This window comes from Pecten maximus, chromosome 12 (assembly GCF_902652985.1).
Source record: "Pecten maximus chromosome 12, xPecMax1.1, whole genome shotgun sequence".
Classification (NCBI taxonomy): domain Eukaryota; kingdom Metazoa; phylum Mollusca; class Bivalvia; order Pectinida; family Pectinidae; genus Pecten; species Pecten maximus.
The window spans coordinates 3,125,334-3,151,730 of NC_047026.1; the positions used below are offsets into that span (position 1 = coordinate 3,125,334).

The 26,397-nt window shown below is 34.4% G+C and overlaps 1 protein-coding gene across 8 annotated transcripts in view; it reads left to right on the forward strand.

The window, feature by feature from the left end:
- LOC117340012 (dysferlin-like) overlaps positions 1-26,397 on the forward strand; it is a 91,207-nt gene that overhangs the window by 15,592 nt on the left and 49,218 nt on the right. For 6 of the 8 annotated variants that reach the window (XM_033901755.1, XM_033901761.1, XM_033901762.1 and 3 more), the window contains exons 3-15: positions 3,232-3,323; positions 5,711-5,816; positions 7,073-7,142; positions 7,809-8,008; positions 11,880-12,074; positions 12,510-12,560; positions 13,299-13,445; positions 14,385-14,431; positions 14,698-14,780; positions 15,396-15,499; positions 16,146-16,214; positions 17,258-17,301; positions 23,017-23,099. In XM_033901755.1, the coding sequence (XP_033757646.1) occupies positions 3,232-3,323; positions 5,711-5,816; positions 7,073-7,142; positions 7,809-8,008; positions 11,880-12,074; positions 12,510-12,560; positions 13,299-13,445; positions 14,385-14,431; positions 14,698-14,780; positions 15,396-15,499; positions 16,146-16,214; positions 17,258-17,301; positions 23,017-23,099 (1,291 nt within the window). Of the gene's footprint in view, positions 1-3,231; positions 3,324-5,710; positions 5,817-7,072; positions 7,143-7,808; positions 8,009-11,879; positions 12,075-12,509; positions 12,561-13,298; positions 13,446-14,384; positions 14,432-14,697; positions 14,781-15,395; positions 15,500-16,145; positions 16,215-17,257; positions 17,302-23,016; positions 23,100-24,641; positions 24,719-26,397 lie in introns of all 8 variants that reach the window. The other 2 variants (XM_033901756.1, XM_033901759.1) reach the window with 1 other exon arrangement.

Below are 26,397 nucleotides of genomic sequence, written 5' to 3' on the forward strand. Positions count from 1 at the left end.
CAATAGATGTAGTTATATGGTCTTTATAACACTGGTAAGGAGCTTATATTAAGCGGCCATTTTAGACAGGTTTTTAATAAGAATTGACCTTTGTAGACAGGTTTTAGTGAGAATTGACCTTTGTAGACAGGTTTTAGTGAGAATTGACCTTTGTAGACAGGTTTTAGTAAGAATTGACCTTTGTAGACAGGTTTTAGTAAGAATTGGTCCTAACAGACAGGTTTTAGTGAGAATTGACCTTTGTAGACAGGTTTTAGTGAGAATTGACCTTTGTAGACAGGTTTTAGTGAGAATTGACCTTTGTAGACAGGTTTTAGTAAGAATTGGTCCTAACAGACAGGTATTGGTTTGAAGTGTATATAAGTGTTTAAGTTAGTTAAGGCTGTACATACATTATAAAGTATGGGGGAGAAACTATTGGAGAATTTAAGGTAGATCGGGCTGTACATACACTATACAATAAGGTAGATTGGTCCGTACATACACTGTATATATAAGGTAGATCGGGCCATACATACACTGTACAATAAGGTAGATTGGTCCGTACATACACTGTATATATAAGGTAGATCAGACCGTACATACACTGTATATATAAGGTAGATCGGTCCGTACATACACTGTACAATAAGGTAGATTGGTCCGTACATACACTGTATATATAAGGTAGATCGGGCCATACATACACTGTATATATAAGGTATATCAGGTCATACATACACTGTATATATAAGGTAGATCGGTCCGTACATACACTGTATATATAAGGTAGATCGGGCCGTACATACACTGTATATATAAGGTAGATCAGGCCGTACATACACTGTATATATAAGGTAGATCGGTCCGTACATACACTGTATATATAAGGTAGATCGGGCCGTACATACACTGTATATATAAGGTAGATTGGTCCTTACATACACTTTATATATAAGGTAGATCGGTCCGTACATACACTGTATATATAAGGTTGATCAGACCGTACATACACTGTATATATAAGGTAGATCGGGCCGTACATACACTGTACAATAAGGTAGATTGGTCCGTACATACACTGTATATATAAGGTAGATCGGGCCATACATACACTGTATATATAAGGTATATCAGGTCATACATACACTGTATATATAAGGTAGATCGGTCCGTACATACACTGTATATATAAGGTAGATCGGGCCGTACATACACTGTATATATAAGGTAGATCAGGCCGTACATACACTGTATATATAAGGTAGATCGGTCCGTACATACACTGTATATATAAGGTAGATCGGGCCGTACATACACTGTATATATAAGGTAGATCGGTCCATACATACACTTTATATATAAGGTAGATCGGTCCGTACATACACTGTATATATAAGGTTGATCAGACCGTACATACACTGTATATATAAGGTAGATCGGGCCGTACATACACTGTATATATAAGGTAGATCGGGCCGTACATACACTGTATATATAAGGTTGATCAGACCGTACATACACTGTATATATAAGGTAGATCGGGCCGTACATACACTGTATATATAAGGTAAATCAGGCGTTTTAAGGTTATCCAGTTCTACCACTATCATTGAACTCTATAAAAGTAGGTGTGGCATCTTATACAGACGGAATATAAACATCTGACTCAGCTTTTACTGTCAGACATACACTAACTTCTATGTATCTTGAGATTAGAAAATCTTAATTTCTGTACAAAAATTACATACATTTTGAGAACTGAAAAGGGAAAGATTTGTTGAGAATTTCTTTTCCTAAGCTGCATGCAGCAGATAGTGTATACCAAGGTCTCACATACAAAGATACTGTCCCTGTAGGCTGTGTTGTGTCTTAAAATTGACTCCAGGAAGATTAAAAGTGTAACTTACACAATTTGAATAGATCTTCCAATAAAAGCCAGAGCTCCCAACCCAATTTAACAAAAGTGCAATATGTGTGTGTGTGGGTGGTGTGTGGGTGAGGGGTTGGGCATTACACTTTATTTAAAACAAGATTTTCTTTGGTTTGGTCATTATCTTAAAAATACTTTTCCTTGATACGTATAAACAATTCATTCATGTTTGGTGTATCATACTGTCTGTATAATGATATATTGTCATATAGTCTGACAGAAACAATTTATTATCAATATTGTCTGAAGTCCCTCAGGAAAATATTATTACCTAATACTGCCACAGAATGTATATCCTGAAGGAAAATTTATGTCAGAAAATTCTAGAAAATTTTTACATCAAATTATATTAAAATAATTGTAAAATTTGTCACATCCACCGGTTGTATTTTAATATATTTCAACTAGTGTGCATGTATATATATTGTTTGATGGCCTTGTACTGCAGAACAACAATGTATTTAATATAACTGGCTTTGAATGCCACTGTACTAAGCATTAAGTCAATTATATCAATGCTCCTTGTGGAACAGTTTACGTGGGCTGTCCCTGATCGACTTAGACAAAGATCCAGGGGGCAGCACAGGTCATCACGTTTTTACTGTACAAGGGGTAACATGGAGAAAACTCACATGTATGGTTGCTTACAGATCTAGAGTAAGATTACTGTAAAACTGACTTGCATATCAACAACTTCAGATCAAGTTTGCACAAACCTGGGCCATATTGTAAACTAGACATTGTCTAAATATGTAGCCCTGGTTAAATAAAAGATGTTATTTTACAAAGTCACATGTTCAATTATGGTGTTGTCTGCAGTTTATGCATTGTGTGCTTAATGTACATCAAAATAAGCAATATTCAACACCCAATATAAATATAAATGTTAAAAGTTTATTGTTGACTAGCTTCCAATAAGTTTTGATTTCATGCCTTTTTTTCGGCATAGCCATATAATATTCTTTTGACCCCGGATATGACGCAACAGGTGGCGTTACTGGTTAAGATGAAGTATGTGATTGGTCAATGTAGCGGTAAATGCAAAATGCAGATATGCAGTTAAAAACGAAACTTAGTTAAGATTGAATGCAAACTGAATAAGTGGATGTATCTTTCAAATGATACATTAATAAAATTAGATTCCTGATTCAAATGCAGTCTTATTATCACCAAAAATAATTCAAACTGATATGATTTTATTATCCGTGCTGAAACGCATTAGTTCATTGATTTATTTCACCAGCAGTTTTACATATAACGTCCAGCATTAAAACTATGCCGTTTATCTTTTCTAAAGATATTTCTTGTTTGTGTTACAGACATTTGAGTTTGACTTGAATGGCATCGCCCTGACAGCAGCTGATGAACTTCTGGTCACCATAAAGGATTGGGAGAGAGTGGGCAGGAACAGGTACGATATTCCTCAGGGCCTTCTTCAGGAAAATTCAATTGTAGTCCTAACATATTAGCGGAAAGTTAAATCCAGCAAGCGCCACCTACATAACCACCTGACACCTACACTGATGGTCCAATTAGTGGATTTATAGAGTTACCTATGCTACTACAACACTTAGGACATGGCATGGGGATACTATGCCCAGCCGTAAAAATAGTGCCAACTTCCTAGAATTGTAGTAACATATGTGGACTGAAGTTCACACTAGCGCCACCTATGCTACTACAACACTCAGGACATGGGGATACTATGGCCAACCGTAAAAAATAGTACCGACTTCCTAGAATTGTAGTAACATATGTGGACTGAAGTCCACACTAGCGCCACCTATGCTACTACAACACCCAGGACATGCGGATACTATGGCCAACCGTAAAAAATAGTACCGACTTCCTAGAATTGTAGTAACATATGTTGACTGAAGTCCACACTAGCTACATGTTTGATTTTTTCATATCCATTGTCAAACGGAACAAAGATCAATTCTTTCATAATAGTTATCATAAATATACTAGTTACTGTACTATAGGATTTTAGGGTCACCTGACACAAAGTCTCGTCTGTCCATCTGTCCGTCCCTCATGCGACGTGCATCGTCCATCCGTAAACAATTTACATTTTTGACTTCTTCTCACTGACCAAGAGGCCCAATGTCATGATATTGGGCCAGTAGCATAAACTGGGATGAAGGAGTACCAAGTTTGTTCGAATGAATGACCTTGACCTACTTTCTAGGTCACAGGGCTGAGATTTGTTTAATGTTTGTTTAAAAGCAAAACATCATCTATCAGTGTTAAAGTCGGAACTCAGGCGACAATTAGGGCCTCTCATTTAATTTATTGTACTTTAAGATTTTGGCTCTGGTTTCGGATTCATTTTAGGACAATGAAGTAATATTTGCTGGTATTCTACTGAAGTATATTGGACATGGGTGGGTTTATTACTGGATAAATACGTTATCTTTCTGTCCTGCTCATGCACACTGACAATACCTCCAAGGTCTTGATTGATTCAAGTTATAATATACGGACATAAATGTAAAAATAAACATCCTGTTCGGTATCTCGTTATAACGTCAGCGTCAGCTGTCAGTTTTTTAGGATATAGATTTTCCAGTCTAAGCAATGGTTTTAGCTTACATGGTATCTATTGTATGAGAAATTCAGTAAATTAACACCAATTAAGAGACATGTTGCTATTATTAGAATTTATCTTGACTATTATTAAAATACCTGCTCAAGCATAACATCAGGGATAATTCATTTCTTACAGAAGTGTAACAGATGCTTGTCAAATAACTTGTATATATTAAAATTTTTATTGTAAAATCTATATTGATAAACTAGACTTGTGCATCACCGGACGGATTATTTTGTCATCGTTGTTCGTTGTGTATGCTAGCTGTTTTTGATTGGCAAAGTTATACAGGAAATTGTTAAAATACTTCCACTCTTAAAAGTAAGTACCTTGCATGATTTGACATTTTATTTACCACTTAATGTAGCCAACTGATGTCTATATGCCCTGGGAGTTCACTGTAGCTGATGATTTGAGAGGAAGGGGCCTGGTCCATATGCTAACTACTGTTAAGTTTATCACAGCAATACTTGTACCTATCCAGTTTATTTTATATCTTTAGAAATGATTCATGTAATTATGTAAATTCTTATCTAAATCATTACAGAATTTTGTTTTTATCTTGAATTTTGTACCTTATGTCCATTCTATTATGTAACATAGTCTTATTTAAGATAGAAAATTTTCATTAAATGTGTGTTTTATGAAGTTAAAATTGTGAAAAGCAGTTTTTGTGGAAGAATACGATTCTACTTTTTATTAGATGCAGACATGACAGAATCATTTCTGTATCTTTAGACAAAATGAAAAAAAAAACGTTTATAAAGACATCTGTTAACTGTGAGTTCTGCATTAAACCTAACAAATGCATATAATTTATAATTAGAGGGCTTCATTTGAAAGCATTTGCAGGGAAATTGATTTTATAAAGACAACATTTAAAATATGTCTATTAATAAGATTTAGTTTTTGTCATTAACTGGATCATTCATAAAAAGACTGAAAATTGTATCAGCAGAACAGTGAGAAAAGTAACCATTTTTCCTGTGTGGATTAAATGCACGATCCCTTTTACCAGGGAATTAGGTAGAGATGTTTTAATAGAGGCAGATACACTTGTTACATGATCAAATACCACGATCATTAATCAAACCAGTTGATTTTGAAAAAAGGAAAAATTACACTGAAGGATTTGTCAGTGTGATAAGACTCCAGATGATTCACTGTGTATGTTACAGATGTACGATATTTTGATTTCATTACAGACTGCTTGGCAAGGTTAAAGTACCCCTCCGAAACCTCACAAGAGGTGGAGCTCAGCAGGAACCTGTCACAGCGAACCTAACCGACAAAAATAATGTTACCCTCCCGGTAAGTGGATTAATTCATGTGTAAAGGCAGCATTATTACAACCCCAATACCCCCCCTCTCCCCCAAACCCCTCCAACCCAAACATCCCCTCTCCAACCACTCCCACCCCCACCCCCACCCCGGGATGTAAGTTGGGGGAAGTGATAGCTAAGTCAGCAGAGCCACAGTGCAAACTCTAGGCCATGACCTGAGAAGTGTGGTTGGATATCTGTCTTGGCGATGGTGGGGTGGGGGGGTTGGCCTTTCCCAGGAAACTTGAGATTTAAATAAAAATGCACAGACCTTTCTATGTTATTGCTGTTGTGTCCTTGGATAATTTATGTTCAGTTAGGTAGCCACCAGCTACTACAATGAGACACTGCCTTAGAGTTAACCTTGTTGTTGACAGGATGTTAACACAAACAAAAAAGCAAAATTTTCCCTTCTCAACAGCCCTGTGATATTGTAGATAACTTGCAATTATATATTATAACAATAGTGATGGGCGGATTAGAAAACAATCAAATTTTACATAACATTGTATGAGAAGCAGATCTGGGTGTTATAACAGAGTTAATAATTAAGGGTGGTTGAGTGGCACAGTGATAACACACTTGCCTTCCACTTAGACGGCTGGGATTTGATTCCCCGATCGGATGGGGAAAAGTATGGGTCACCTGCTTGAACAGGTGGGGTTTCTTTGGGTAATCTGGTTTCTTCCGACAGTAAGACCCCTCGCACTTCCATCCGGGCCAACAAGAGTGATTAATATAAGTTGGTATAACTTGTTTCAAAATTGTTGTAAAATAAATGAAGTTTACATTTAACATTGATTCATGTTTTACTGGCCCGGGATTTATTATGGGGTCGTGGTGGCCGAGTGGTTAAGGTTTCCCTATATTTTATCAATAGCCCTCCACCTGTGGGTTGCGAGTTCGAAACCTACGTGGGGCAGTTGCCAGGTATTGACCGTAGGCCGGTGGTTTTTCTCCGGGTACTCCGGCTTTCCTCCACCTCCAAAACCTGGCATGTCCTTAAATGACCCTGGCTGTTAATAGGACGTTAAACAAAAACAAACCAAACCAAACCCGGGATTTATAACAAGTGTGTTTCGAGTCTATTATCAAAGTTCTAACATAAGATTTTTTTTAACGTTCATCGGTAAGTTAACAAAGGAATCTACCATTGAAGGTAGATAATAACATCTTATCTATTAGGAGGGTAAGCTATGTCTGTATACTGTAACCTATTATGAACTGTATTTGTTTGTTTTTCAGTCCTCCCAGATAAACTTGAAGCTGTCGTACAAACCTCCTGCGAGTGCTGCCAAGCCGGCAGCAGCTGAAGGTGCGTCTATGTTGTCCATCAGTCTCAACAATTTCTTTATTATCTCTCTCTTTTTTTTTTAATCACGGGTATTGTAAATATAGCACATTTTGATATTTGTGTATAGAATATGTCACAAATTTTTAACAAGATATACCAACAAACAGACAAAAACATGTCAATGAGATTGAGGGATCAGGAAATGCTAACTCAATGTTCATCCTAAATCCTGACAATGTTAGTCCTAATTCCTGGTTCAATTTTAATCCTAAATCCTGCCTTAATGTTAATCCTAACTGACTTATTGTTATCCTAAAAATCGAATTAATGTTAATCCAAAATCCTGACTCAATGTTGATCCTAAATGCTTACTTAATATTAATCCTTAAAGCTGACTCAGTGTTAATCCTAATTCCTGGCTCAATGTTAATCCTAGATCCTGACATAGTGTTAATCTTAAATCCTGATTTGATGTTAATCCTAAATCCTGACTCAATGTTAATCCTAAATGCTGACTTAATGTTAATCCTAAACCTTACTGAATGTTAATCCTAAACCTTACTGAATGTTAATCCTAAATCCTGATTTAATGTTGAACCTTAATCCTGATTTGATGTTAATCCTAAGTTCTTATTTAATCCTAATGCTGAATCAGTACTAATAATTTGATTGGTTTGTTCTCTATAGTCAGTCAGTCCGGTGTTGTTGGTGATATGACAGATTTAGGAGGTGAGGAGATGGAAGAGGAGGAAGAGGAAGAAGAGGAAACTGGACCTCCGGTCATTGATCCGGCCACTGGTCAAGTTGTGCCAAAAAAGAAAAAAAAGAGGAGGGCACCCAGGCGTGGTTTACTGAAAAATCTGTCGACTAAACCGACCGATTTTCAGGTATTTCACTTATGTTTACCTTGAAACAATTTTTCAAAAATTCTAAATTTACTAAATATACGGAATGTAACTAGGGTCCAATAAATTCTTTTATTTATCTCCAGGAATATTATGTCTCTGAGGTTAACATGTACAACTAGCAACCTGTTCAGATGTTGAAATGATGCGTCTCTTTTGACAACACATAAAATTAACAACCTATTCAGATGTTAAAATTATACTTCTCTGGGGTCAACACTTAAGACTGGCAGTTGAAAACATAGATTTCCATTCACTCTGCATTTTCTCTATAAAACCTAACCAAGCAGCGTAGAAAGTTATCATATCAAAATTCTCACATAATTCCCATATCTGTAGTGACATGAACAACATATTGTTCGCAGTCGAATATATTAATTTAAATGTTGAAATGAGATGGGATTATTTTGTGTTTATTCCCCCCAAAAATATAAAATATTGTCGAGAACATGCATCCTCCTCTAGTCGTGATGTAGCAAGAACAGGTCCCATTGACAGCGCGAAATTTGGCTTCGGAATACGATAACATCGTAACAGGTTGAATATAAAAAGCCTTAAAAACGGAAATATATATATTAAACTGCCTTTATCGGAAAATTGTGGTTCCATAATTCTCACAGGGTTGTAGACATCAATGATAACGCATTATTAACACATGTTATTTAATTTGTCTGCCTTTCTTTGAGAACTATAGGGCGATAATTTTCCAAAGAAGGTAGTTAAATGCTTGAATAATATTGATAATAAAATAAAACCATGTTGCTGATTAAATATTGATAAATATGGGATGTAAAAAAATCGGCATTTTGGACATTGAATTTTGAGGAAATAATGCAAACTATTTCAACTTATCATCAATATTATAAAGTTTTTAAGACACATTTTGGTTCCCAATCAGTTGAATTAACATAGCACACAGAAAGTTTTGAAGTTGTTGATGACACTGAAAGCTGTGTAATGTTTATGGCTGAGGGTGAGAGAAGGTTTATCGGGGGCAACATCTGCTGCTAATATAGTCTATGTATATAAAATTGTCCTTAGTTTTTACATCAGAAGCACATTGTCTTTTTTATGTACCTACTCATGTGACATCATCCCTTTGTGTTTTATATACATATAGATTAATGGTATCATGCGGTAACAATAGGTTCTGGGCAGAGCTTACGTCACAGATTTGCTATACTGAGAATCTGGCAATTAGTTATAGAAATTATCATTATCGTCAATTAAACCATTGTATGTTATCTTGTTGAAGTGCACTGTATATTCAAAATTTTATTTGGTGGCTTCAAATTCAAAATTACATCAATTGAATAAAAATGAAATATACTAAATTAAGATTTATGATATAAGTTTTCCTGAAATGAATGTCCAAACTTTCCTGTCTTAGGTTCGAATGTCATGTTATTGATGATAAATTGAAATGTTATTATCAATCATACGTACATTATTGACAAGTGCCGTCAGTTCGAATAAAGACCCTGGTAACATGTGTTTTAAGTCAATACTTTGCATTATTTGTTGTCTATAGAATGGCTTAGTTAATAATCATATCAACTGAAGAAAACAAAAGGAACAAAGGGCACGGAAACCTAATCTGCTGCGATCCTGTCGAGTATCATTTTACCGTTCATGAAAAAAATGATCAATGAAAATTATTATAGACAAATTAGCTGCAAAGTGACTGAAAATTTGTCGGTCAGCTTTGCATCGGTTTATGGAATGAGCCTGAAAAGATTTTAATTTCAAAACTATGAAAAGTTGTTCTTACTTGGCATACAAAGATAAAGGAAGAAAAATGTGAACATTTTGTTCTTGGATTTAAATTTTATAATGAAAATTGATTATTTTTATGCCTGCAGTTTTTTTGGATGGCATAAAGTGCTATGAACTTTAACATGTCTGTCTCATCCCTTCTCAGCCCTTCTCATCCCATCTCATCACATCCCGAGACTTGTCTGTCTCAGCCCTTCTCATCCCATCTCATCGCATCCCGAGACATGTCTGTCTCAGCCCTTCTCATCCCATCTCATCGCATCCCGAGACATGTCTGTCTCAGCCCTTCTCATCCCATCTCATCATGTCCAGAGACATGTCTGTCTCAGCCATTCTCATCCCATCTCATCATGTCCAGAGACATGTTTGTCTCAGCCCTTCTCATCCCATCTCATCATGTCCGGAGACATGTTTGTCTCATCCCTTCTTGTCCCATCTCATCATGTCCAGAGACATGTTTGTCTCATCCCTTCTTGTCCCATCTCATCATGTCCAGAGACATGTCTGTCTCAGCCCTTCTCATCCCATCTCATCATGTCCAGAGACATGTTTGTCTCATCCCTTCTTGTCCCATCTCATCGCATCCCGAGACATGTCTGTCTCATACATGCCATATTTTTGGGAGACCAATAAGGGAGAATGATGATTATTTTAAGGGAGTTTTGCCTAAAATAAGGGAGATGTGTGCGCGACATGAATATCAACATTTTTACTCAATTTTAAAGCAATAAACTAATTTTGAAAGTGATAAAGAATATTTATATTTATTTTGGATATTAATCATATTGTATATGCAAACAACAAAAAGTTGTTTAAGGTAAAAAATGCAATAAGTATACATTCAGATTCTGATGATATGAAATTATTTTTTGATTTTTTTTATGTAACACAAAAAGTTTCACAGCTTTATGCATATTACATAACAGCATTTGAAAAGGGTATATTATAATTACATGTAGCTAAAGATTAAGACAAGCAAGTTAATCATTAATCAGTTTGGATTTTCTTAAAATTAGAAAGCTTGATCCACTCTGAGGGAACACATCAGTTGTAAAAATCACCATGAAATGTCCTGTGGGATCCCTTATGTTGGACCATTTAGATATAAAAATATTCCAAGTGTGCAAGTGTATACATGAAGTCATGAGAACTGAAGATGTTCATGTTAGGAGACTGCAGTAAATCTTATCACGATCATTCTAGATTTTGTATATTGTCTCTGTCATGGACGGTACAGTCATTGTAAACATCATGATTGACCACTTAACGACCAACAGATGAGCTAATTTTGATAGTTTTCTAAAAGAAAATATCGGATTTCATCTTGATATCACTGATCAAGGATACACATGTTAAATGAAAAACATGTGTGATTTTGCGTCTGACCAGACTCTGTATCAAATACCATCATCAAAGTATGGTCCTAAAAGAAAACAAACCATAATTCAAGTCTGTTAGCTAAGGGGGTTTAAGTTGTTTGTAAGCGACTTGCCTTTATTTCATGGTGATAGATATTCTAGCGCAAACATTACACTAGCCAGAGCTTCGTGTGAAAGCCCATTACACTAGCCAGAGCTTCGTGTGAAAGCCGTGTCCAACAGGCGTCATTTTGATTGAGTGATCACGTGAAAAAAGGGATCACGTGTTCGCTAAATTTAGCCAAATCTCGCGAGAAAAACTACTGAATTGTAAACAAAAATGGCGTCGGCTAAAAATACCGGAGGGAATTACAAAATACGGGAATTTGGGCTCTCCTCCCGGGAGGAAATAAATGACTTGAAAATAAGGGAGATTTTGTCTCACGCCGGGAGGTATGGCATGTATGCTGTCTCATCCCTTCTCGTCCATCTCATCATGTCTGGAGACATGTTTGTCTCATCCCTTCTTGTTCCATCTCATCATGTCCAGAGACATGTTTGTCTCATCCCTTCTTGTCCCATCTCATCGCATTCCGAGACATGTCCTTCTCATTTCTTCTCATCTCATCGCATCCTGAGACATGTCTGTTTCATCCCTTCTCATTCCATCTGGTAAAATATACATACATGCTAATGCCAACGGCATTTTGATGTTACAGGTGCGAGTGAAGATCATTGAGGCGCGACAACTCCAAGGTGCTAACATCCAGCCGGTGTGTAAGGTGACCGTTTACAATCAACAAAAACAGACACGAGTGAAAAAATCGACCAACAGCCCCTACTTCAACGAGTCCTTCTTCTTTAACTTCCACTGCTCACCGGCAGAGCTGTTTGACGAGCTCATCGAGTTCCAGGTAAGGTCCAGACTTAGGTCGAGACTCTTCATCACTGTTGGATTCATATGTGAATTTCTATAGAAACGATACCATCTATCCAGTTACAGCATCATGCTTGTCAATCACCCTTACTTGGGAGAGAGGCTCTGAATTTTTACCCTACACTTACGGAAGACATGGATTACCATTTAAACTTCCTTCTTATTCACAATAAGAAGAAGCATGAAAAACAATATTTTGTTTTTAAGATATTATTTTGTCTTTTCTGAGGATTGAAATTTTGAATAACTTCAGGAAGTTGGCAAGCCTGTAATATTTTTTCAGTGGTGAAACAGAAATGGAAGACTTGTTAATGGTTTTGAAATTCCTGATTAAGTTCAATGCCACTTGAGATAGAACATGTGATGTTTAAGTTGAACAGAACTTAGTGTAATGTTCCATATTTGATTTTAGGTGTTTAACTCGAGACGACTGCGATCAGATGCCTTGATAGGGTCATTCAAGGTGAGTGTTAAAATAAATATAATGTTCAGCGTGGAGTCTTTTCTACAATAACATGATAGTTAATACATGTAAAACCACTTTATTTATTCTTCATTTTTTTTCAAAATTTTGTGATTTTATCTAGTTTCAAGCAAAAAGATGTATTTTTGGCAAAACTTTTAAAACATAATTAATGTTATTGACAAAATTTACTTTTTACGATAGTGTCTCTGATTCTTTCCTTGAAAATAGCGAAAATGATCCCTTTTGAAAATGTAAAAAACAAGATACAATTGGTTGTATTGTTAAATTTCTTGCTTCCTATATAGAATAGAAATAAAAATTATGTAGTTATAGGGTTACAAGGGAACCCTGCAGGTGTCCATGTCTGTATGTAGATGAAAGTTTGACAGGTTACATACTACTGTAAACGTACTTATTTTAGCGCAATCAAATTTTAGCGCATTTGCAGATTTTAGTCAGTTAGCGCAATGATGAATTAGCGCATCCACAGAACTTTCTATAGAAATAAAACGTACAAAAAGTAATTAGCGCAATTAGCTTCCAGCGCGAAAAGCGCTAAAATAAAATTTCCGCTAAAATATGTACGTTTACAGTAATTGGCTATGCAGATTTTTTTGCGTAATTCATTCTGATTATAATTACCAGATAAAATGAAAATTACAATGTCTACCTACCAATGCTTATATTTGTTTCTGCTTTTCTTGGAATTTAGCTATTGAGATTTCCTTTTTTCAGTGTGACATCGGGATGGTCTTTATAGAACAGAAGCACGCCCTCATCAACAAATGGCTACTGCTTAGTGATGCCAGTGATACAATGGCGGGGGCCAAGGGCTACCTCAAAGTCTGTGCTTGTGTCATAGGACCAGGTGACGAGGCGCCGGTAAATGTCTTTATAATACTGTATTATCCTCAAATAAGCCCTCTCTCCTAGTGTAAAAGTTTAGTACTGTATTTATCCTAAAATAAGCCCTCTCCCTTAGTGAAAGTTTAGTACTGTATTTATCCTAAAATAAGCCCTCTCCCTTAGTGAAAGTTTAGTACTGTATTTATCCTCAAATAAGCCCTCTTTCCTTGTGAAAAGTTTACTACCTTATTTATTCTCAAATAAGCCCTCTCTCCTAGTGTAAAAGTTTAGTACTGTATTTATCCTAAAATAAGCCCTGTCATCTAGTGAAAGTTTAGTACTGTATTTATCCTAAAATAAGCCCTGTCCCCTAGTGAAAAGTTTAGTACGGTATTTATTCTCAAATAAGCCCTCTCTCCTAGTGAAAAGTTTACTATCGTGTTTATTCTCAAATAAGCCCTTTCTCCTAGTGAAAAGTTTACTACCTTATTTATCCTCAAATAAGCCCCCTCACCTAGTGAAAAGTTTAGTACTGTATTTATTCTTAAATAAGCCCCCTCCCTTAGTGTAAATGTTTAGTACCATATTTATCCTCAAATCGGCCCCTCGTCTAATAAAAAGTTTAGTACCATATTTATCCTCAAATTAGCCCCCTCCCCATGCAGTGTAAAAGCTAAGTACCATATTATCTTGAAAAAAGCCCCCTCCCCTAGTGAAGATGTTTAGTACCATATTTATCTTCAAATAAGCCCCCTCTGCTAATGTAAAAGTTATCTACCATATTTATTCTCAAATAAGCCCCCTCTGCTAATGTAAAAGCTGAGTACCATTTGTATATTTTATATATTATTTGTCAGATCTGTGTATTACATATGCTGTCACAACTTTCTTAAGGACAAATTCAATGACAGAAACTGTTATTGATATAATATTTAAATTTATATTATTTCACTTATAATCTCATCCCCATTTCAGAGCTTCAAAGGTTCCGGGGCAAAGGATGAAAGTGATGACATCGAAAGGTAATTTTCCAGACTTTATATCTGAGAATATTTTAAAACACAAGATTCAAACTTTTCGAAAGGTCCTAACTTTGTTCTGTCTCCTGATGTGCTATATCAAGATATATGTATTCTGAGCTAAAAATTGAAGCATAAATTCATATACATAAGAATTAAAGTGATATCACATAAATATATTTTGGTTGCCCTATGTCAAGGTTGTTTTTCAAAAGACTGTTGTAATAGAGATGAAATATCTTTTAATTAAAACCTATTGTTTCTCCTAGTAACCTCCTGAGACCCTCGGGAGTTCAGCTGAGGCCAGCTTCCTTTACTCTAAAGCTGTTTGGAGCGGAGGACATTCCAAGAAGTGAGTACAACCAGCCAATCAATATTAAGTCATTCTAATTAAAGGTTTAATTTTCTATAACCATGAGTAATATTTCATTGTGTGAAGTTTTAAGATGCCAGCAGCATTAGGGGGTCTGACATATAATTATATTGTTACCTTTGGTCCATCCCACCCTTGTCTATTGTTAAACTACGTCAGTCCCACCTTTATCTATTGTTAAACTTTGTCAATCTTACCTTTGTCTTATATCGTTACCCTTTGTCTAAGCATTCTTTCATTGTTAGTGAGTGTTAGGATACAGTTAAGTTTTTAAGGCAGAAACATCACTGTTGTTGAGTCAAACTTGAAAATATTTTGGAATGTCCTGAAAACTTTTTTTAAACATTTTTCTTTAAACTATTTTTGTATTGAGTTTCATTTCGGACAAAGTGTTACTGTAACATCAAACTTTTATAAGTCTGAATATTTTCACTTTCATTGAGCTAATTTAAATGAAACTGAATATGAATTATTTTCCTGGATAACTCTATCACTTTATCTGCAGTAACTGCCCTCCCTCTTCCACTTTCTCTTATTGACCCCCCTATACCAATGACAATAACCATTGTATGACCTTTGACCTTTGACCTACAGTGGACCCAGCCTTCCTACAGGGCGTTAAGAAGGTGTTTGGTATTGGGGAGGAACAGAAGGAACTAGTAGATCCCTACTTTGTCTTCTCATTTGCTGGAAAAGAGGTGAGTTGGAATCGTAGGAAATAAACTGTTAGTTACTTCAGGGTTGGAATGCTGATCGTAATTTCAGGAATATTTATGTCTGAATTTAATATCCATATTGATACGTATTGTTTCCATTTGAATGTGATTCCAAATAACTTAGGGTCAGAACATTTATTTAAATTTTTGAAAATGTTGGTGGAGGTTTAATAGACAATTTGTGAGTTAAAAGAAATAGCGTATGATAGCATTTTCATTAAGACAGAGTGGGGTTTGTTACTGGGAATGGACTAATTGTTGGATAAATACGGTACATCAAATTTTAAAGCTTATACATGTTTAGCAGAAATCTGTTTTTGAAGCATGTCTGATATATAAACATTGTTTTGACTTAATAAAAACAGTACTTACACCAATTTTAAACAGTATGTTTCTAGGAGCATTTTGATTTTTATATATGAAATATATAATAAAATATATAATTATATATATATCAATAAACAAGGATGTGACACAGTGATATAAACTGCAGGTATTTCTGTCGAGGTGATAAGGGGCCATAGGGTATGAGGCTCGGTCAGGGCATGAGTCATAAAGTTGTCTTCCTTCATCATTTGTGTTACTACGGTAATATTTGATATGTATATACTGTATGGTTTATCTACAGGTTCACTCAAAGATTATGTACTCCAACGATCATCCGGATTGGAACCAGATCTTACGTCTTGGACTTCAGGTAATTGTTATGATACATGATCATTTTTAGCTCACCAGTTACATGTAACCGTGAGCTAATGCTATACCCCTGGCGTCGGCGTCCGCGTCGGTGCTGGCATCCCACCCCACTTAAAGTTTTTGGGATCAGATTTGGAAAGCTTTTAAGTCCTAAAAGTATAACACCTCACACCCTTCTAATTTGGTTTATACATTCATTATTAGAGGTTCAGGAGTGATGTTATGGCAAAATCATGCAGAAAAAATCGTGATTTTTTCTGGCATTTTACCATTTAGTGGACTTAATTTTTTTGGCACCAAAACCCACTTTAAGATTTTGGGGGTAAGTTTTGGAAAGCTTGTAAGTCCACACCCTTCTTATTTGGTTTATGCATTCATTAGAGGTCTAGGAGCGATATTATGTGATGTACAATTTCAAAATGACATGCTTATACATTCATAGTAAATGAATGCATAGTGTGATTGCTAGAGTTCAGTGGACACATATGATTTCTTAACTACAATGAATAAACTTATTATGTGTGGGATGTGGCAGGATTACTGAAAGTTTGGACATGTAACATTCTAACTTGGATAATTCTTCTTTATTCAAAAGAGATGTGCAAAAATTAATTGAAAGAAACACTTGTTTCAACAGAATTTCATAATTTCATAAATTCACAATTGAATTGGTTAAAATGTTTCATATTCAATTTGAAATTCTATTAAATGTGAGAAAAGTATCTGAAATGATACATTATGGACAAGGGTTTCGATTAATGTACTGAATCTTTGAGATTTTGTTCATACACTGAAAATTTTTTCATCCCTCAGTCTAGAAGATAAGAATGCGAAATACAAAATATCCTTGATTCAGATTTGATTAAATAGGGATGCAAACAATTTTTGTTTAAACTGTGATCTCGTTAATCTGTATTTTATAGTATTTTCTTACTGAATGACCAAGGTACTACATATTCCTTAATCACTAAAACGATAAGGACACATGTATTACGTAGCAGTGCCATGGATTTATGTAAAAAAAATTCTGTGTCGCTATTTCAGTTCCCGTCCATGTGTGAGCGGATTAAATTCAGTGTCAAAGACTGGTATGTATAAAAGTGTTTTCATTTTGTTAAATTCTTCATAATTTATTCCAAATTATTTCATTGTTTTAGATATGGTTGTTGAATTAAGATTTATTTATCAAAACCAATCTAACATTATCTAAATGCCATTCAATAAAGATTTATTTTTAACTTTCAAGAGAAATACGTTGAGATTATTTTAACATCAATACGATGAGAACTGAATTATGCTATTGATGTTAGATAGAATTTATTGATATTTAATAAAAATCTTGTCAGGAACATGTTTATCAGGTTTGAGATGGACTACCATTTGTATTAATGCTCTCTTTATGACATGAATTGTTGTAGATAATTTGAAATGTTTTTATAAGTATACAAAGCTGTCAATATATGAATAAAATGATTTCTATAAGTAGAATCTGGACTGTTTATATGAGATTGTAGGTATGGCAGTTAGTGTATAGAATTTGAGGTTTTAGTTATTTTTAGTGTTAGAACAGTAGTTTCTTCTGATAGCCATTAAGTATTCAGATTTACCTTTACAAGGGAAGACAACACAGATACATGATACGTTTAATATAGGTGTGATTAGTTTACTTGTTACTGTGATTGTAATCATGTTTAGGGTTTAGCTGTGGTTGTAATCATGTTTGGGGTGTAGCTGTGGTTGTAATCATGTTTGGGGTGTAGCTGTGATTGTAATCATGTTTGGGGTGTAGCTGTGATTGTAATCATGTTTGGGGTGTAGCTGTGATTGTAATCATGTTAGCTGTGATTGTAATCATATTTGCTGTGATTGTAATCATGTTTGGGGTGTAGCTGTGATTGTGATCATGTTAGCTGTGATTGTAATCTTAACACTCTGTAGCTGTGATCATGTTAGCTGAGATTGTAATCATGTTAGCTGTGATTTTAATCATGTTGGCTGTAATCGTAATCATGTTTGGGGTGTAGCTGTGATTGTATTCATGTTAGCTCTGTAGCTGTGATCATGTTAGCTGTGATTGTATTCATGTTAGCTGTGATTGTAATCATGTTAGCTGTGATTGTAATCATGTTAGCTGTGATTGTAATCATGTAAGCTTTAATCCTAATCATGTTTGGGGTGTAGCTGTGATTGTATTTATGTTAGCTCTGGAGCTGTGATCATGTTAGCGGTGATTGTAATCATGTTAGCTGTGATTGTTATCATGTTAACTGTGATTGTAATCATGTTAACTGTGATCGTAATCATGTTTGCTGTGATTGTAATCATGTTTGCGGTGTAGCTGTGATCGTAATCATGTTTTGGATGTAGCTGTGATTGTAATCATGTTAGCTGTGATTGTAATCATGTTAGCTGTGATTGTAATCATGTAAGCTTTAATCCTAATCATGTTTGGGGTGTAGCTGTGATTGTATTTATGTTAGCTCTGGAGCTGTGATCATGTTAGCGGTGATTGTAATCATGTTAGCTGTGATTGTTATCATGTTAACTGTGATTGTAATCATGTTAACTGTGATCGTAATCATGTTTGCTGTGATTGTAATCATGTTTGCGGTGTAGCTGTGATCGTAATCATGTTTTGGATGTAGCTGTGATTGTAATCATGTTAGCTCTGTAGCTGTAATCATGTTAGCTGTGATTGTAATCATGTTAGATGAACTCTTGTCAAAAAATATTTCACCATAGTTTAAAATCACATTTCACATTTCACTATAAGGACTTAACACTGTTTATAATCATGATTATTGACACCTGTGTAGTGACCTCAGTTACACTCTCATGATCACATGGTCTTGATTAACATGTCAGTCTAGTTAACCACTGATGATATTAGACTTTAAATAGTAGGTCAGAGCCTGGATTTATCTCAAGGATTTACCACTTTCATCATTTTAATTGCAAGGCACTTACGGATATTTTATACCAAACATTGACATGAAAGAATGCAATAACTTTCTTTATGAAGGGATGATGTCAAAAACAACAAAAAAAATTGCCTGAATTTCTATCTTCTCTCAAACATCCCCAATAAAGAAGCATAAAAAGTCTGTTCTTAACCGTGATGAAGTAAACCATTATCAGTATAAGTCAGTAGTCAGTAGCTGTAACAAAGGTAGTATAGGATATATAGACTGGCTCGACGCTGCTCTGCTACCTTCCTGAGCAGTCTAGATGCATGCTTCTCTCCCCTATGTATCGGCATGAGATGACACCTTGATATCCCCCTTAGGTTATGAATGGACTTGCCCAATTACTTCAGCATCATGCTTAGGTTTCTACAACGGTGACTAAGATTTACTTATGGTATCAGTAACTAACTGTAAAAACACAGAGTTAGGGCATTATAACACATTGCTATGCTATCCTGGGTGACAGAGTTAGGGCATTATAACACATTGCTATGCTATCCTGGGTGACAAGATTAATTTACCTGTATTTATCCTGAGTGACAGATTAATTTACCTGTATTTATCCTGAGTGACAAGATTAATTTACCTGTACTTATCCTGGGTGACAAGATTAATTTACCTGTACTTATCCTGGGTGACAAGATTAATTTACCTGTACTTATCCTGGGTGACAAGATTAATTTACCTGTACTTACCCTGAGTGACAAGATTGATTTACCTGTACTTTACCCTGAGTGACAAGATTAATTTACCTGTATTTTATCCTGGGTGACGAGATGAATTTACCTGTACTGTACCCTAAGTGACAAGATTAATTTACCTGTATTTACCCTGAGTGACGAGATTAATTTACCTGTACTTTACCCTGAGTGACAAGATTAGTTTACCTGTACTTTATCCTGAGTGACAAGATTAATTTTCCTGTACTTATCCTGAGTGACAGATTAATTTACCTGTACTTATTCTGGATGACAAGATTAATTTACCTGTACTTGTCCTGGGTGACAAGATTAATTTACCTGTACTTTACCGAGTGATAGATTGATTTACCTGTACTTTACCCTGAATGACAAAATTAATTTACCTGTACTTTATCCTGAGTGACAGATTGATTAACCTGTACTTTACCGAGTTACAGATTGATTTACCTGTTCTTTATCCTGGGTGACAAGATTGATTTACCTGTATTCATCCTGAGTGATGAGATCAATTTACCTGTATTTATCCTGAGTGACGAGATGAATTTACCTGTACTTTACCGAGTGACAGATTAATTTACCTGTACTTTACTGAGTGACAGATTAATTTACCTGTATTTATCCTGAGTGACAAGATTAATTTACCTGTATTTATCCTGAGTGACAGATTAATTTACCTGTATTTATCCTGAGTGACAGATTAATTTACCTGTATTTATCCTGAGTGACAGATTAATTTACCTGTATTTATCCTGAGTGACAGATTAATTTACCTGTATTTATCCTGAGTGACAGATTGATTTACCTGTACTTTACCCTAAGTGACAAGATTAATTTACCTGTACTTGTCCTGGGTGACAAGATTAATTTACCTGTACTTTACCGAGTGACAGATTGATTTACCTGTACTTTACCCTGAATGACAAAATTAATTTACCTGTACTTTATCCTGAGTGACAGATTGATTAACCTGTACTTTACCGAGTTACAGATTGATTTACCTGTTCTTTATCCTGGGTGACAAGATTGATTTACCTGTATTCATCCTGAGTGATGAGATCAATTTACCTGTATTTATCCTGAGTGACGAGATGAATTTACCTGTACTTTACCGAGTGACAGATTAATTTACCTGTACTTTACTGAGTGACAGATTAATTTACCTGTATTTATCCTGAGTGACGAGATTAATTTACCTGTATTTATCCTGAGTGACAGATTAATTTACCTGTATTTATCCTGAGTGACAGATTAATTTACCTGTATTTATCCTGAGTGACAGATTAATTTACCTGTATTTATCCTGAGTGACAGATTAATTTACCTGTATTTATCCTGAGTGACAGATTGATTTACCTGTACTTTACCCTAAGTGACAAGATTAATTTACCTGTACTTGTCCTGGGTGACAAGATTAATTTACCTGTACTTTACCGAGTGACAGATTGATTTACCTGTACTTTACCCTGAATGACAAAATTAATTTACCTGTACTTTATCCTGAGTGACAGATTGATTAACCTGTACTTTACCGAGTTACAGATTGATTTACCTGTTCTTTATCCTGGGTGACAAGATTGATTTACCTGTATTCATCCTGAGTGATGAGATCAATTTACCTGTATTTATCCTGAGTGACGAGATGAATTTACCTGTACTTTACCGAGTGACAGATTAATTTACCTGTACTTTACTGAGTGACAGATTAATTTACCTGTATTTATCCTGAGTGACGAGATTAATTTACCTGTATTTATCCTGAGTGACAGATTAATTTACCTGTATTTATCCTGAGTGACAGATTAATTTACCTGTATTTATCCTGAGTGACAGATTAATTTACCTGTATTTATCCTGAGTGACAGATTGATTTACCTGTACTTTACCCTAAGTGACAAGATTAATTTACCTGTACTTTATCCTGAGTGACAAGATTAATTTACCTGAACTTTATCCTAAGTGACGAGATATATGATAGGAGCTTTTAGAAGATAATATTGAAGTATTGCATTGATTATCAGTCTTTGAGTGACATGCGCTAGATATGTAGTAGAATTTTTTCTCAAGCCTCAAATCTGCCATTAAAATGTCTTTTTTCTTTAATTCAGATGTAAAATCTTTTTAATTCATCATGTTTCACTTCTCACTTTTTCTGAAGAATTTCTTCACCATAATGCATCGTGTTTCAATTCAGTACAATTAATTTCTTTTGATTTTCTGATTACAAATATATCTTGCTTGTTTGTGAAATCACATTTCTTTGCAGATTCACATTAGGACTCACAATGTACAAGTATATCTGTCAAATGTTTTGACCTACTTACAACAGAGGGTTAAAGATATGGGTCAAGGTCACATAATGGCTTGTTGTCAAGGTCAAGGTCAAATATGTTGGTTATGATCACAGGTCGAGGTTAAATAATACATATCGATCATGAATTAAGATCATTCTGAGCATAGTTCAAGGTCAGATATTGAATATTGATCAAAGGTCAAGGTCAAATATTTAATTGATATGTCAAGGTTAAATATAAGGTTCTTCTGTTCTAATTAATTAGAGATCATTAAATAAAAAGTCATTTGTATTAATCTAAGGTTAAAGATAATTCAATCTTTGATTTCTGATTTACAGTTGGTAAATTGATTTATGTCTAAAGGTCAAGGTCATGATTACACAGCTTTGTGATTTTTAAATTTCAAGGTTACATTTAAGTATTTCAATTCCATTTAAAAAAATGAATTATGAAGGTTAAGATTTGCCCTGAAGAGAGATAAATGTTAAAAACCAGCCTTTAGATTTAAAAACTTTGTGAAGGTCATTCAGTAGTGTCTGAGGTCATGAAATGTAATAATGATTGTTTTGACTTAGAAGGTCATTCAAAAAGCTTACCTTTTTTGTTTTTCCTCATTTTGGGCGATTTGTTCGGAACGGAAATATTTCAATTCAAATGAGATAAGACATCGCTGATTTATATTTTTAAAACCAAATCCCGAGATAATTGTCAAAGATCATGGCTGATTAAAATTTTTAACACCAAATCCCGTGATATTTGTCGAAGATCATTGTGAGTCCTATTCTTTAGCTGTTGTTGGCATGTGTGGCACATGTATTGTGTATTTAACGGTTACGTTACCTTAGGGACCGGATCAGTGAAGACGATACAATTTGTGCAAGCACCGTCAGTGTGCCTCTCATCTCGCAGAACTCGGCAGGGGATCAGGGTTGGTTTTCACCATTATCAAACTAATAAGTCAACCATAGATCAAGCAGGTAGCCTTTGTCTCATCATACCTTCTACTCAATTTTTTTTCATAATTGGATTTTTTTGTCCCCACTTTAAATGAACCTTAGATATCTAGACTTTAACCCTAATTTTTAACTCCAGCTCTGAATGTGTTCCCTTAGAAATGTTAAAAAATCGTGCAAAAGAGTTAAATTAAAAAAAATGTATGAGAAAGAATATAATTTGCATGAAATATAGATTGAAGGAAAGATGAGAAAGGATTTCTGTTTGATCTCATAAGCATGTCTGTTCCCATGGAAACCAATGCCCAAATTTCCCCATTCTTTTCCATTAACAGCCAATCTCAGTGGCACCTCTGCACTAATCCAATCTTAATTTCACCCACAGCTTACATATTTCATCCGCTGTACAATTCATGTTATTTTTGCTTGACTTCTACTGCAATAAATCGTTACTACCAATGCTTCACTTTCAGTGCAATCCTCAGCTTACTATATAAATCATTTACCATTAAATTATTCCATATACAGAGTATATCTTAATAACCAGGTTATCTATTTATTTAAATATTTTTTGCAATTACTGCAATACAGACGTTTCAGTTTCTGAGTTGAACTCTTTATTTTCAGTTCAGCTGTTAAAATGCAGTATTTTAAAATCAGTGCCAAGTTAGCATGCTAAACAGGCTAGTGCTGGGTTAGCATGCTAAATGGCTAAAGTGCACTTCTGTAGGCTATTGTTGGATTAGCATGCTATTAGCAAAAAATGCGTTGAATTTATATATAGCTCTAACACCTTCTAAATAAATATGCATACTGAACCATGAAGTAATATGATCCATAAATAACAAATAATAGCATCAAGTAGGAGTAGAGAATGGATGAACCAGTAGTATTTAAGAAGCATATGAATAGCACATTGCAAGGTTGGCATGGTTTTGGACTATCAGCAGGATTAGCAGGGTTTTGGACTATCAGCAGGATTAGCTATGGTTTGGATTAGTTGGTGGGATTAGCATGGTTTTTTGGATTAGTATTATTCTATCAAGACGGAGAGATTAGCTCTATTTTTAGCACTTTGATAGAATAGCAGTGCTATTTTTTAAGCACTTTGATAGAATAACAGTGCTATTTTAGCACTTGGGTAGAGCAGCATGCTATTTTTAGCACTTTGATAAAATAGAGGTGCTATTTTTTAGCACTTTGATAGAATAGCAGTGCTATTTTTAGCACTTGGGTAGAATTGGCAGTGCTATTTTTAGCACTTGGGTAGAATAGCAGTGCTATTTTAGCACTGTTCAAGCAAGAGTTGGTTGTGGGTCTCAGGAATGAGACATTTTAAAACTGTTTGATCATTAACAACTTACTAATTGTCTGAACAGTTACGTCCTATATATTATATCAGGGTTACGTAGCAGTCGGACCGACTTTTGTATTCAGTCTAATATGTGTTAACATTTCAGCCTTATTATCGTATTTAATGTATAATCCTACTTTCTGTCCTGCCTTCTGACCTCCAGGGATCGCATAGGTAATGATGACCCAGTTGGAACGTCGTACCTTCCAATTTCTCTCGTATCGAGTGCAGGAGAAGAGGGTATTTATGTCCCTTTGTAGAATTCTTTAATCTTTTGTTGTGTGCTTGACATCTCTTCCAATATTTATAGTACTATATAATATATTCAATTACTAATTTGATTAATTATGAAATATTTATATTTTGACGTCACGTCATAAATTTGTTTCAAATTGTTTTCATTCCTTAATACAGATTTTGTTTGATTTAACATCTTCTTTACATCCTTTCCTGATATCACAAAAAATCTTGTGAATAAAATGTCATGTTTAACTACCCATATCCTTAAAGATAGCACTTTTATATACACCAATGATCTAAAAATAGTTTGTCCTCTAGTCACCTGACCACATGCACAGTATGTGTAACATTATTTTAGAATCTGTATATTATTAGTTATTATGATTTTTTTTTTCATACTTTTTACCAAAATGTAATAAAAAATTTTGTTAAAAAATGTAATAATAAATTTTGTTTAGAAATGCAATAATAAATTTGGTTAAAAAATGTGAAATAATAAATTTTGGTAAAAAATGTAGAATAATAGTAAATTTCGTAATACAGATTAACAAGATTATATTGTTTCTTTTATGGCATTGATGACAGTGGCATTGTCAACATTTCAATTTTTGCAATTAGATTCATTACTAAAAAGCTAAAAAGTATGTTTGTTTAATATAACGCCTGATTGAAGATTAGGGATCGATGCTAGGATGATATATTTTGATTTATGTTTGATTAATACATTGCCTGATCAGTGAACTATGTTTTGTTTTTGAGTCAACCTAGATCTTTAGAATAAACTCATTTATAATTGATTGACTCAACTATTTGTACTTTAATTTGACTGAAGAAATACCAGTCCTTACGGAGTTATCTTCCCTTGCTGTGATGCTAATTTCCACTTTGATATTTTAAATTGATTTAATTTGCGTTCATTTTGTATAACTTACTGTGAAAGGTATACATGATTTATGATTTCCATTATCATTAGATATTTATAGTTTTCTGTAACAAAAATAATTTTCTGTTTTACTGTCGTTTACAAAGAGAGTATGGAAGACGGTAAATTATTTTGTACACTTAACTTGGTTGCCTGTTCAAGTTTTACAATTTTGTGGTACTTGGGCTGTTCTCTTATGCAAGATATTAAAATTAAGTTTTTTTTTATCTTTTAATTTTTCCATTTTAGCGAAATAATTTTCTTTTGCTCACCTGATAAGAAAAACTTGCAGTTTAAACTAAATCAAACTTCACTCAAGGATATTTCTGTTTGTCTTTAGCAGAGGTTTAATTAATTGATTAATTAATTATAGTTGTCATAAGTTATACTGTAGGTGAAGGACAAGCTCATTATAGCATCATGAAAATATTTACAATAAATAATATTCATATTAAAATGGTAGGTTTTATTTTTTTTCATTTTTCATTTCTTTAAAGATGACAATTAACCAGCAGGTATTTTACTTCAGTTAGATAGAAAAATATTCTTTTAAGATGATCTGAACATTTTGGTCAAAATTATCATTTCTCTTGGTATAAAATTACAAAAATATTTAAAAAAATTATTGTGTTAGATATTTTAATATTTTCAAAGAATTTATTTTTATTATTTTTTATCTTAAAGCATGTGCACCTACTATTAAATATAATATAAAAATATCAGTTTGCTTGAACAAATTTCGCACCTTGTTTAATAA